Genomic DNA, 14,303 nt, shown 5'->3' on the forward strand with positions numbered 1-14,303 from the left:
AAATATTTCTGAAGATAAACACCATAATCTTAAACAAATCCTATATTGAATAAATGACAGTCCTTTAAAAATAATCTTTTTCTCACATGTCCATGAGTTCATGAGAGTGCTCTGTGTGTGTGTGTGTGTGTGTGTGTGTATGTGTGTGTGTGTAGGTATGTGTGTGTGTTTGTAGGTATGTGTGTGTGTGTAAGTGTGTGTGTGTGAGTGTGTGTGTGAGTGTGTGTGTGTAGGTATATGTGCGTGTGTGTAGGTATGTGTGTGTGAGTGTGTATGTGTGTGTGCATGTGTGTACATGTGTGTAGGTATGTGTGTGTATGTGTGTGTGTGTGTGTGTGCGCACACACACGCTTGTGTATAGATATGTGGCAGTCAGAGAATAACTTGCCCAGAGTTGGCTCTTTTTCTACCATGTGAAGCCTAGAGAACAAATTCAGGTCCCCATGCCCATAACCAAGTATTTCTACCCACTGAATAATTTTATCAACCCAATATTTAAAAAAATTCATGAAAATTTACAGATACTTGACATCTTCAATGCCACATTCATGCCTTTAGATAAAAAAAATACAATGGAATAAAATATATATGTCACCTTTTTAAACTACAGTCTAACTTCAGCACCCCTGAGATGCACATGAGGGAGTTGCTGAATCTCTTTCTCTTCTCCCCAGTGTGATATATTGAGTAAGTCTGCTTCTTTGTTGTTTGTTTGGCTTGTCGGTTTTTTTTTGTTGTTGTTGTTGTTTTTGTTTTTGTTTTTGTTTTTGTTTTTGTTTTTGAAACAGGGTTCTCTGTGTAGCCCTGACTGGGTTGGAAATCACTTTGAAGACCATGCTGGCTTTGAACTGGTATAGATGGGACTAAAGGCACGCACTACCACACCTGGCCTTGCTTTCCACTCTTAATCTGATTGGCCTAATTGACTTAGAGAGGGCAAGTGGATCAATCTTACTTGGGGCTAGAATGTGACCCCAAGTTCAATAATACTTTTAATAGGTAAGTTTTTTTTCTCACTGTTCACTAATTATTGGTTGATTTTGTTTTAAGATAGATACAAATTTTTATATAATTATTTAATCTCCATCTTCATTTCATTTCCATGATCATTAAAATTTCAGAAAGTTGAACTGCTGAAAGAATTAGGCAAAGGACAGTATAGGGATGAGGAAGAGAGAAGGAGGGAGAGAAGGAAGAGGAGGAGGAAAAGAGAGAAACAGAGACAGAGTTATGGGCAGAGAGACAGAGACAGAATGACTGACACAGAGAGAAGAAGCAAGAGGAGGAGGAGATGAGCAATCCCTTCCCTCAAAAAACATTAAAAAATGATGATGTCTACACGAGAATATCTGTTAAAACTATTTCTGATGGATTCTAGGATTTCTCTGAAGCGTTTAGAATGATCACTACTGTAGGAAATAGATAAAACAGAAGGGGAAATATACAAACACAGATAATAGTATGCTTAGCAAAGTTTTAATCAATTAATTACTTTTAAAGTCCTTGTGCTATTCAGAATTCCATAAGAATAAACTTAAATGATTCTTTACATTTACAGGAGTAAATGTATTAATTATATGGATGCTGGAAAGATTCTAGCATGACAGGTGAACTTTAAATGTTGAATTTGTCTTTAAAGGACTACAGCACTGGAGGCAGTTTTTAATAGTTTATAAAAAGAAAATGGAGTTACTTTAAAAGCTAATTGATTTTGCCCCTCAGCCACAAGTGAAATACTTCCTGAATGTTCAAGAAATCTTATTTGCCACAGTCTGGCTTGAGTACCCCCTTTGCCAAGGATGTTTCTCACCCTTTCCTATGCAGAAGGAAACTTATTTTAAACTTAAGTTTTCCTTAAAAGTCAAAAGTGAATAAAGGCAAAAGTATGGACCCATGTATCCTCATGCTTTTGCAAGAGTAAGTCTCTAACAAATGAAACAGAATGAGGAAGTCCAGAAATAGCGCAAAAATAAGAGTGTCCAGAGGTAGGTGACAGCCAGGCATGGCTGCAGCGATGTATATTAGAGTTTACACAGGGCAATTCCCTAGCTCTATAGAAAGCTAAGCCAAGGATGTAAGAACTAATTTAAGAAAATATGGAACAATATGGGTATCTCACCTCCCTGCCCATTGCCTCTCTAAATCACACAAACTAAGTTTACGGAGTCTCTAGCTTTTGGAAAAAAATGGACCTTGAAATGAAAAGGATAAAGATGCTAAATTATGTTTTCAAAGAATCCATTGTTAAATCATTTTACAGTTAGGGCTTCCAAAGATTGCCGTGCTTTTAAAAATTAAGAATGAAAAACAATGAATAAGCATATTTCCTATTTTCAGGTATTTAACAGTATTGACTTTTAGAGCATTACCAAAATTGGAATAACTGCTTTTGTTCAATGTAAAGAAGATAAGGGAGGCTCTCTTTGTAAGCAGGCACTTTAGATTTTGCTCTGACTTTTCAAAACAGACTTTCCCTGTGTAACCCTGGCACTCTTGGAACTTGCTTTGTAGGCAGGATCGGTCTTGAACTCAAAGATCTGCCTGCCTCTGCTTTCAAGATCTCAGGACTAAAGGCTTATGTTACCTCTGTCCAGTGGATTGATTTTAGTAATATAAACAAACACATGGTCATGAATCACAATCACAACACAAAAGGTTGTGTAAAATCATACAATACCTACATAAACCTTTTAGAGAACATATATGGAATTCTTCATATACTATTTCAATGAGCAAAGAAAAATACTTTAGAACATTAAACTGAGCTATCTATATTCAGAACAACAAACTTTGGGAAGGCAAAGGACATAGTCAATGAGACAAATCGGGAACCTACAGATTGGGGGAAAATTATTAACCCCACAAAAGATAGAGGGCTAATATACAAAATATACAACCCAGATGTCCCATGACAAAAGAATGGGCACAGAAAGTGCGGTTCATTTACACAATGGAATACTACTCAGCTATTACGAATGAGGACATCCTGAGTTTTGTAGGCAAATGGATGGAACTAGAAAGTATCATCCTGAGTGAGGTAACTCAGACCCAAAAGCACATGTACAGTATGCTCTCACTAATAAATGGATATTAGCCAAAAAAGAAACCCACCACCCCCCCAAAAAAAGTAAAGCCAACCAACCTACAACAACAACATACAACACAGAATACCCAACATGCAGTTGATAGAACTCAGAAAGCTCAACAAGCTGAAGGGCCCAATTGAGATCACCTCAGTCACACTTGAGAGGGAGAAGAAAGCAACCACAAGTGGGGAGGGAGGCAGGGACCTGGGAGGCAAGGGGATGGGGAGGGAGGGGAAGAGGGGAGGGGGAACATGATCTGGTATTGGGTGGAGGAAAAGGACTGAAGCCCTGAGGGCCAGCAGAAAGAATGGAAACAGGCGACCTCCGGAGGAAGGAGGTTGGGAAGTCCCTCCAGAATGTACCAGAGAACTGTGAAGTGAGAGATTCTCAGGACTCAAAAGGAGGGACCCTAGATGAAAGGCCCTACAGTGGATAGAGGAAACTTGTAGAGCCCACTTTCAGCAGAAAAATAGGGCATCAAGTGAGGGATCGGTTGCCATCCCGTAGTCAAAATTCTGACCCATAATTGTTCCTCTCTGAAAGAAAGGAGAAGAGCCTGAGGAAAAGGAGGTCTGGCAACAGTCCCAAAGTGGGATCCAGCTCAAAAGGAGGCCCCAGGCCTGACACCATTACTGAGGCTATAGGGTGCCCACAAAAAGGGACCTATCATGACTGCCCTCTGAAAGATCCAACAAGCAGCTGAAAGAGTAAGATGCAGATATGTATACTCAACCAATGAACAGAAACTGCTGACCCCTCTGTTTGAATTAGGGAAAAGCTGGAGGAAGCTGAGGAGGAGGGCAACCCTGTGGGAGGGCCAGCAATCTCAATTAACTTGGATTCCCTGAGATCTCTTAGACACTGAATCACCAACCAGGCAGCATACACCAGCTGATATGAGGCCCCCAACACGTATACAGCAGAAGATTGCTGGGTCTGGGTTTAGTCAGAGAAGATGCACCTAACCCTCAAGAGACTGGAGGCCCCAGGAAGGTTAGAGGTCTGGTGGGGTTGGTGGGGTGGGTGGGGTGGGGGTGGGGCAGGGAGGAAGTATGGGATATGGAACAGTACAAGGGTGGACCGGGAGGGGAATAAAATCTGGAATGTAAAAATTAAAAATAGATAGATAGATAGATAGATAGATAGATAGATAGATAGATAGATAGATAGATAGACAAAAAACAAAAAAGAAAAGCAATTTCAAAAGAATAAAAACTGATCATTTTTAGAATTGATATAGCTCTGTTCAATTATCTAAAAGAGAGCAGTAAATCATTCTAGAGCTACAGAACAATGTAAGATAATTCTCTTTGGTATATATAAGGTGGTGGTAGTTGGGAAAGAGTTATAAGCAGTACAGAACATTAGATGGGGAAAAGAGAGTAAGAATTTGCAGCTCATGGCTCTTGGGAAAAGCTGCATCCAACAGGCAGTGTGACTCGGGGACAGGAAATGGTTGGCTTGTATCATTTTAGATGTTTTTATTAATAACGTATCATAAATTGAGAAGATAGGTGGCTGAAAACTGAAGTTGATAATCATAGGGATGTGTGAAGTACTGACTAAAATTATAAACTTATAAATTTATAAAATTAAAGCTTATAAATAATTTCCATTAAAAATACAGCAGGTATAAAATCTGATCAATTCTACATAGAAAATTCCAGCTAATTAGGGCTAACTTTTTGACCAACAGCTTTAATACATAGCCCTTTCACAATTAATGAACAATTAATGAATATAGCTCATTTTGATTTGTGCTTATTTATATTATTATTATTAATCAATCCATTCACTTACATCTCAAATGATATTTCCCTTCCCAGTTACCGCTCCATAACTCCTCTCCCCATTTGCCCTCTCCCTCCTCCTCTTTGCCTCTTGAAGGTGCTCCCCCACACACCCACACACTCCTACCCCATCACTCCAGCATCCCCCTACACTGTGGCATCAACCTTCCACAGGACCAAAAGCCTCCCCTCCCACTGATGTCAGACAGTTTGAAAACCATTCCTCTGATACCTATGTATCTGGAGTCATGGATCCTTCCCTGTACACTCCTTGGTTGGTAGTCTAGTCCCTGGGAACACTGAGTGTTCTGGCCATGCCCACATTGTTCTTCCCATGGGGTTGCAATCCCCCTCTCCTCCTGTCTTTCCCCAGCTCCCAGTCTGATGGTTGGCTGCAAACATCCACAGCTGCATTGTTCAAGTGCTGGCTGAACCTCCCAGGGACAGGTTCCTGTCAGCAAGCTCCTGTTGGCAATAGCAACAGTGCTAGGGTCTGGTGTCTGCAGATAGGAAGGATTCCCAGGATGGACTTTCTTCAGTCTTTGCTATACTCAGTGTTTTAGTTTTACAAATATTTTCGTGTCTTTCTTTAACAATCCCACTGATCCAATTACCAGAAATTCTTTAGATGTTTTTGTATAGTAACTTGAATGATAGCCAGCAAAAACCATTGTAACTCCAAGTCTTTCAGAATGTATTCTTCTTGTTCAGAAAGCAATAAACTGTGCATCATACTAGTTAGCACTGGAAATTCAATAAGCATATGTGTGTGTGTGTGTGTGTGTGTGTGTGTGTGTGTGTGTGTGTTTACCGAAGAAAGAACTTCAACAACAGCACTGAACACCCAGAACAAAAGCAAACAAAAGCGGAATCCAAAGCCTGTTTCAATTTCAAGAGACTGTGTATTCCAAATGAGACATTGTAGGAATATTACTGTAAGAAGATTTTACAGCAAGTATAAAGGGAATACATGTTTTCAAACTAAACTTGTTGGTTTAGTTGGTATTATACAGCTAAGGGTTACTTTTCCTGAAAAGATAGGGAGTCAAGAAAAGAGATTGAGCTGCCTGGGTTGCAACTACATGAGGGGGAGGGGGAGGATTGACTTATTTAGATCTGACTACATTTTGGTAAATACCTCTGTTCTGCCAGGGATTCTAGAGCTGATTTCTGAGTCTTAGCTTTGTTGCTGAAATGAAGCTTGATTTGAGAAACTGTTCAATAGATCTCTCCTAAATTTTACTTCCTTAAAATAGTCACACTTCTATGTCGTGCATTTTTTCTGAAGATGTCTGTGGAGGCCAGAACAGGATTTCAGATCCCTTGGAACTGGGAATACAGTTGGTTATGAAGCACTCCATCTGTATGGTAGGGTTTGAACTCCTGTCTTCTGCAAGAAGACAAAGAATCAACTTGCCAGCCCTTATGAATAATTAAAATGTTAATGCTTTTAGTGTATGCCATCTGGTACTTACCTGATACTAGTGGCTGTTATTCCTTAAACTGGTAAATTCTAAAGCTTGTCGTTTAAGCCATGGAAGTTTACAATGAGAAATTTCCCCTCTCACTACTCCCAACCCTGATCCATATAAAAAGGAACATTCTGAAATATTTGCTGTGCCGATACATCTCTCAGTGAAATAATTTCAGAATAAGTGTTTAAAATTAAAAGTCAAATTTTTGAAGTACAGTTCTTCCATGTATATGATCTGGAAAAGGGTATATTAGCACTTTTCTGAACAGAGGTTATTATGTTCTGTGAGGTTACATTATATTTCTGTGCAACTAGGAAAATATAGGCTCCACTGAATACATATTGACTTTTTTCAAAAATGGTGAATTCTAACTCAATATTGGAATTATTTAATTATGTCAGCATAATAGATCATGACCACAAATATGTCAAAACAATTTTGAAACTGAAGGGAAAAATGGTGACATTACCGTTTGATAGAGGTCTGAGAAAAGGATTTGATAAAAGATGAAGAGAGCAGGGAAAATATAGAAACATACAGTTAGTATTAAGGCATCCAGGGAGCATGATGCTTTGAAGCATATAATTTACAGAGTAGCACGAACACAATAGTTTCAGTAAGACATGTCTGTAATTTATTTGACACATGGTCCATCAAAGGGCATCTGCAGCATTTGCTACCTTCTTAGTCTTGATTTATATTGGCAATTTCCTCTGAATGTCATGTCCTTTATAGATGCTTAGCAGCTTTGGCGAAGTGAATAGATCACGAAGACTCTGAACCTGTCAATGAATCCCATCGATGGGATTATATTTTGATGAGCTATTAGAAAGAGATGCGCATGAGAAGTAGCTAAGAGAACTGGATCCTTGGGGTTCTGGCCTGAAAGGTTGTGCGTTATCTTGAGTTTTGTCCTTTCAGCACCTGTTCCGTCCAACATGAGGTATGCTGACACGCATCCATACAAGCTCCCTGCCCTGATATCCTGTCTAAACAGAGGCTGACATGCAATAGAGTCAGGTCTCCACAGATCCTCTCAAACAGACGGATAGATTAACACGTTTGCTCCTTTAAGTTGTTTTTGCTCAGGCATTTTTATCACAGTAGGAAGTTGATTAACATACTTCATTTATAAGATCAACCTCGTGAGTACTCTCAACGGGGTGATCAGGAGAACGAACAATTATATAAGGACTTCCTGACATGTCACATTTTAAAGGCTTCACCTACTCTTGAAAGTACAAAACCAATGACTGATCCTTAAATCACAATGGATTTTTTAAGAATAAAAGTTGCACTCAAGGACATAGCTCTAAGTTATTCTTTTTTCTTTTCTTAAATAACAGATATGAACTAGTTGGCTCAGCATATTCTGCCTTAATGTATTTGATGGGAATGTATATACTAGAGGAACTAGAGTTGAAGAAATGTCATTGTGATGACTAGTTTAACCAGTCAAGGACAACAATGGTTTCATCCAATGTGGAAGAATAGGGTCAAATAATAATCTTTGGAAGAGAGAGGAGGGAGAGACTTTATAGGTCATGCAAGAGTACAGGATCATTTCTAATTTCCTTATCATTTATTATTTTCATAAATCTTAATAATAGAATGTTCCTGACTCACTTTACCCAAAAATACAATGTAGAAAATTCCACAAAAAGTGATTTATGGGTTTATCAAAGGAAGTAGAAGACACCTCATTCTTTAGTTCTTAGATTGAATATCTGAATGAAAGCAGAAGGTCAGAGAATAGCTTTAGTTACAGATAGAACAATGGGGAGTACTGAGATCCATGCTTTTTCAAAACTCAAAATGGATTTAGACATGTATCTATCTTCCCTCAGTCCTGTGACGGATCTCTATCTCTATGAGGTCAAGCAGAGTTTTGAAATAATTATCTTTATTGTGCTTAACTTATTGGACACTTTAAAACTATGTTTTAGTGAGGTATACTGATACACTCTGGTTGTTTCAAGAAATAACCTTAGAGGAAATCTCATTCACATAATACTAATACTCAAAGGAGAGTGTTAGCCCACTGAGACTTGAATGCTATTTCTTCAAGTTTTCAACCCCAAATGATCCTGAATTGTCTGGGTCCAAGGAAATACATCTGGAGTTTTATGCTATTTTGGATCACATGTACATCTGTGGTTTGATTGCACTGCAGCACATTAATATTTCCACAACATGATGAAAATTTCTTGGCCACGATGTGATCCACGCTTGTTCAGTAGTGGCTTGTGACAGAAGTGTGAGCATTTCTAAGCCTAGTAAATCGCAATAGAAAACTTCAGATGGAAACAACAGGTTATCTAGTAGGAGTGTGGAATGCACTGAGGTCTGCCATTCAGGAGGAGATTTGGAACCAGCATAGTTTTCCCCACACATATCAGGGAACTATTTCTTGCTTGACTTAAAAACATGTGTCTCCACTTCTTTGCTTCATCCATCTTATCTAGTTTGGTGGCTGTGTATGTATGGGCCACATGTGGGGCAGGCTCTGAATGGGCGTTCCTTCAGCCTCTGTTCTAAACTTTGCCTCACTATTCCATCCCAAGGGTATTCTTGTTCCCTTTTTAAAGAAGGAATGAAGCATTTGCATTTATAGGAACCGGATGTAGATCTCTCCTGAGAGACACAGCCAGAATACGGCAAATACAGAGGCAAATGCCAGCAGCAAACCACTGAACTGAGAACGGGACCCCCGTTGAAGGAATCAGAGAAAGGACTGAAAAACCTGAAGGGGCTCGAGACCCCATATGAACAACAATGCCAAGCAACCAGAGCTTCCAGGGACTAAGCCACTACCCAAAGACTATACATGGACTGACCCTGGACTCTGACCTCATAGGTAGCAATGAATATCCTAGTAAGAGCACCAGTGGAATGGGAAGCCCTGGGTCCTGACAAGACTGAACCCCCAGTGAACATGATTGTTGGGGGGAGGGCGGTAATGTGGGGAGGCTGGGGAGGAGAACACCTATATAGAAGGGAAGGGAGAGGGGTTAGGGGGATGTTGGCCTGGAAACTGGGAAAGCAAATAACAATTGAAATGTAAATAAGAAATACCCAATTTAGTAAAGATGGAGAAAAAATGTGTTTCAATCACTTTAAATTATTTTACGATCACATGACAAGTGTTTCTGCGTTAGTCGTAACTTTTCTACTGAGATTATAAAACTTTAAATTCATATTCATTTTGAGCTTGCTATATTTATGAAATGATATTGCATACAGAAAACAAATATATAAATCACACATATACTTTACTTTAAAAATGTACATTTCTAAGAAAAAACAGTGTTCTTAATTTTAGATGAAATGCTAGGCAAATGTGATACAAACGTTATAGGAGCAGTGAACCACCTATCCATTCCATGAGATGGAACCTATCCCTGTCACCAGCACTGATACAGTGGCCAGGAACCTGTAGGGGAAAACTTGATACTATCCTTCTACTGAAGGAATATATCAATAAAATGACTCCTAAGGAAATACTGTTATGGTTTGTTCAATACTCATCACAGAAGCTTCTTCCTGTAATAAAAAGAAATTAACATAGAAACCTGCACCTGGACATTGTGTAGACAGTGAGTGATGGTGACAAACTCAATTCTATATCAGATGTCTTCATCAAACCCTTCTGCTCAGGACTCAGTGGTCTATGTGGAAAAGGAAGCAGAAGGTTGTAGGGCCAAGAAAATGGCATCTTGAAAATCCAGCAGGGTTGTTTTCCACATGGATTCTCTGAGACTGTGGCAGCGTTCATAGGGACTGCACAAGTTTAAACCAGATGAGGCCCCAATACTGAGAAGGGGAAATGGACACGGAGTTCCGCCCTTAACCAAGAGAATATGCACATACTTTGCCCATATGGGAATATTCCTTGCATTGACTCCTTCCTGGAGGATGCCTGAGAAATAGACATCTTGGCTGTCCTTCGAGCCAGCGTTACAAATGACTCTACCCTGTAAATCAGACAGAACTTACTACTTTTTCTCAAGTGAGCTTGTTTCTTGGGTAGAATCAAATAATAAGGTATTCACTACCGTGATACCTCAGGCTAAGTATTGCAATGCTTTCGTGTCAACTTCACAGCAAGATTTTGCAGACCATTTCTCATGTTCTTGATAATATAAGCACTTAAAAAACAAACGAGTAGAAAACCAATATTATTGACTGTATACAGTTTTCTCTGTTTCTTTAACATAACAGTCCTTAAAGAGAATCACATTTTCGCAGGACTAACACTCAAAGCATATTCTAGACTTTTTAATCCCATCAATAAACATTATGGTAGTTTAATTCGTACTACTTTATTGTACCATGATGCAAAAACAGATGGCTTTAACACATCTCACAGTTACTGACGACCAACAATTCTGTAGCTAAGGATCTGGGCTATAGCATTTTGGTTAACCTTGTAGTAATCTACATTGTTTTAAAACAATATAATTTTGTCAAGGAGTATATTTCTAATGATTTTTTTTTCATTGACAGAGATCTGGGTTCACTAAAATCACTACACTCATCCATAAAACCATCAAGATAATGTCACTGAACTCAATTTTGTTTTGCTCACATGTATGTGTGCAAAGGGTCTTTTTGTCACTTGTGGGTACCTCTGTTAACCTGAAAATCATCACCATCTAGGTTCATCGCTATCCAGTACCCTATTAGTTTAGTATGACACAAAGCATAAGTAATACTTGAGGTCTTTCTTAAATCTCATTTTGTTTTTCTAACAGTAGGGCTACATACCATACCAACACACTACCTGGTAGCCATTCCTCTGCATCCCTGTTGCTGCTAATTTAGGGGCTTATATTTTGCTCCAAATCCTAAAATGGACGTTGCCTTTCTTTTTCTGATTTTCCAAGTGTTTCCATCAATGAGGCCTCCTGAAACCTTGCTCAATTGACTATGAAGTCTTCTAAGTATGAATTATATATTCCCTAATAACCTCAGTGAAAAAGTACTTGAGAAATTTTGAAACTTTTATAATTATCGTCTATGCTTTCCAAATGACCTCATGTAATCATCAACATATTTTATACTCAATATATGTAAGTAGAATTTTTTAAGTAAGAGAATATATAAATCTTTATATATCAAAATGTTAAGCCTTCTCATAAATGGGGTTCTATAAAATTGACAAATCATAAATCTTATACATTTATTAACCCTAAGCTAACATATGCTCTGAATATATTTTGTTTTATATAATACAGTCATAATTTTATTTTACTGATAACATATTTTAAGAGCAAGTCAATAATACATTATTGTAAGTATGCTATAAATTACTTTCATGTAAATAAAATATCATCAGGATTTAAGATTTTAGATTCTAGCTATGATATTATGATTATTTGTAAATAGTTTTCAATATTTGATATATGAACTAATATTTGAGGAAATATCTTTAAATTAAGCATGACAGTATTTATTTTCTTTGCAGATAAACTCACCTCTCACAATGATGTTGGTGGACTTTTTTGCAGGGTTTCCCACATTATTATTGGCAATGCAGCTGTAAGTCCCAGCATCATCAGAGGTGATGGCAGGTATGGTCAATGTCCCTCCATTCAAAACAATCTTTTCAGGCAGAGTCCCGAAGGACCTGACCCAGGTGAGAGAGGGCATAGGCTCTCCCCCTGTTGTAACACACACTAACGTTATGGCCTCTCCAGGATTTACAACTATAGGGTCATCCACCAAGAGCTTAATTGACGGAGAAGCTGAAAGACACAAAGAAAGACATGCGTTTATTGAGATATGCTGAACTGGGAATCAACAGCAAGTTTTATATTATTCACTGAAGCAGTTAAATGGAAATATTCTTTTTCACAATATTATAATGTCCTACTTTAGCAGATGAAATACTTCTGTACTTAATTAAGCATCATCAATTTATAGAACATTATTAAATCTTTTACACCAGATACAGTATTCTGATGTTACTTTCAGAATTATTTCTATGGGCTAATGTCAGTGTTATTTGTTCATGGCACTCTAGAAAAAGTCACCAAGAGAATGCAAATATTATTCATTTCCATGAATTTATTGTTCTGACACAAGAATCACCAAAGTGACTAACGTTGTCAAACACAGCATCCATTTCTTGTTAGTGATATGCTTCTTTTCCTCCATTTCATTCATAGTTGTTTAGTCCTTGTGTTTTTATGGAGTGAATGTCAGATTCTTTCACCTTTGATTTAATGAAGTGATGGATGCTTTCAACATGAATTTAGGCAACAAGAGAGAGCATAAATCATGGGAGTCTTACCACATAGCAAAACCTGACTGCTATTCTTCAGGTGTAGAGTTATATGTAACCTCCTTAGTCAAGGAGGTTAGGTTGTGAGTTCTTATAAACACAGCTTTAAAATTCACAAAGAAACTATTACAAATGCCCCAGGAGAAATACTGAGTCTACCACTTTTTTATGATTAACCATAAAATTCCAACGGTAAAAATTAAGTCTTTTCAAATCCTCAAGTTAAAAAATAGAAATATACACATTCACTCAATTAAAAACAATCACCTTTACAACAAATACTTAAAATTGAAGCCAAATAGAAAATATAAAATATTACATTCATATAGGCATAACTTACTTATGATGCAATGTAAGCATACACATTTTCATAACTAGAAGTAGTAGACAAATACCTTATTGATGTTAAAGTTAATATGTTCGGGAATGTTTGATGACAAAGTGACAACAGTATTGTGTGCTATATATATATAATATATTCATATATGTTATATATATTACTAACATGTATACTCTAAATATTTATAATATATATCATATATTTATACTATATATTATATACATAGTAAGCATTACTATATTTGACTTTAGTTTTTTTCTTTTAAAAATCTCATGATAATATGCATGAATGTATGTCTGTATTTTGTATATATAGTATATAGTAATATATACATATTATCTATAAAATATAGATTAATGTGTGGAAATTCATGCAACTGCATTAATTTAAAAATTATTAAGCTCATCTTAGAGCTGCAACTTAGAATTCAACCCATTAAATTGTGTGTTTTAATAAAATCCATATTTCTTTAACAATGAAGGCAGGGGAAGATAGGCGACAGCTCTGTGATGAGGCTCCATGAGAGAGAGGGAGGGAAGGAGTCTCTTTGGCATTTTCAAACATCCTTGTTGCTTGCTGGCTTTTATAACATCATTAAAATAGCATGGGGATTTTCAAAATGTCACAACATCAGCTCCCTTGATGTTCTGGCATTAAATTATAAAGATTTATTATTACGAACATGTTGGGAAACATACATAGTAAAGGTAATATGTGAAAGCCACCACAGCTGGGGAGAAAACAAAGTGTATTGAGAAATTATTAAATATTAAACTTATGAATAGATGTTGCCACTAATTAAATCTTATAAAATATTAAACTTACTTATTAATATATCACCATCGAGAAGCAAATGAAATCCTGATATAAGTAGCATAAACCTAGAATTTTTTTGAAATATATTTCAGAAATCCTAATGCTTATTAAACTGTGTTTAATTTAATTTGTTTAATACCACATTTAAATTATACTAAAAAAAACACAAGCCAAAGTTCAAGAATATATATTTGGACTATAGAAATAACAAATTTACATTAAATTGAAGACTATTGGAGGAGGCATAGTTTTACATAATAAACTGTGCAAAATGAAAAATAGATGAGAATTTCAAAGGTTAAAACTCATTTCATATATAGCAAGAAATTTATTGTTTTGACTCCTTTGCTATACAGAAGAACATTTACAATGGATGCTCTCCTTCATGAATCTAGAATGAGAGCAATGCTGAGCATGTTAGATTTATTGTTCCCTTTTCTTTTCTCAGGTCTTGAAATGGAAAAAAGTAGCCCTATAAGACTATTGATGATATGACTAACAATTTTTAAG

At 37.0% G+C, this 14,303-nt stretch overlaps 1 protein-coding gene across 5 annotated transcripts in view; it reads right to left on the bottom strand.

Annotated features, from left to right (window-relative positions):
- Nucleotides 1-14,303, bottom strand: part of Mdga2 (MAM domain containing glycosylphosphatidylinositol anchor 2) — an 864,098-nt gene that overhangs the window by 270,183 nt on the left and 579,612 nt on the right. For all 5 annotated transcript variants that reach the window (XR_001838168.3, XR_001838167.3, XM_008764688.4 and 2 more), the window contains 1 exon segment: nt 11,829-12,098. Coding sequence is in view for 3 of the 5 variants with exons in the window: in XM_008764688.4 (XP_008762910.2) it covers nt 11,829-12,098 (270 nt within the window). In the remaining 2 variants the exon portion in view is untranslated.

This window comes from Rattus norvegicus, chromosome 6 (genome assembly GCF_036323735.1).
Source record: "Rattus norvegicus strain BN/NHsdMcwi chromosome 6, GRCr8, whole genome shotgun sequence".
Lineage (NCBI taxonomy): Eukaryota > Metazoa > Chordata > Mammalia > Rodentia > Muridae > Rattus > Rattus norvegicus.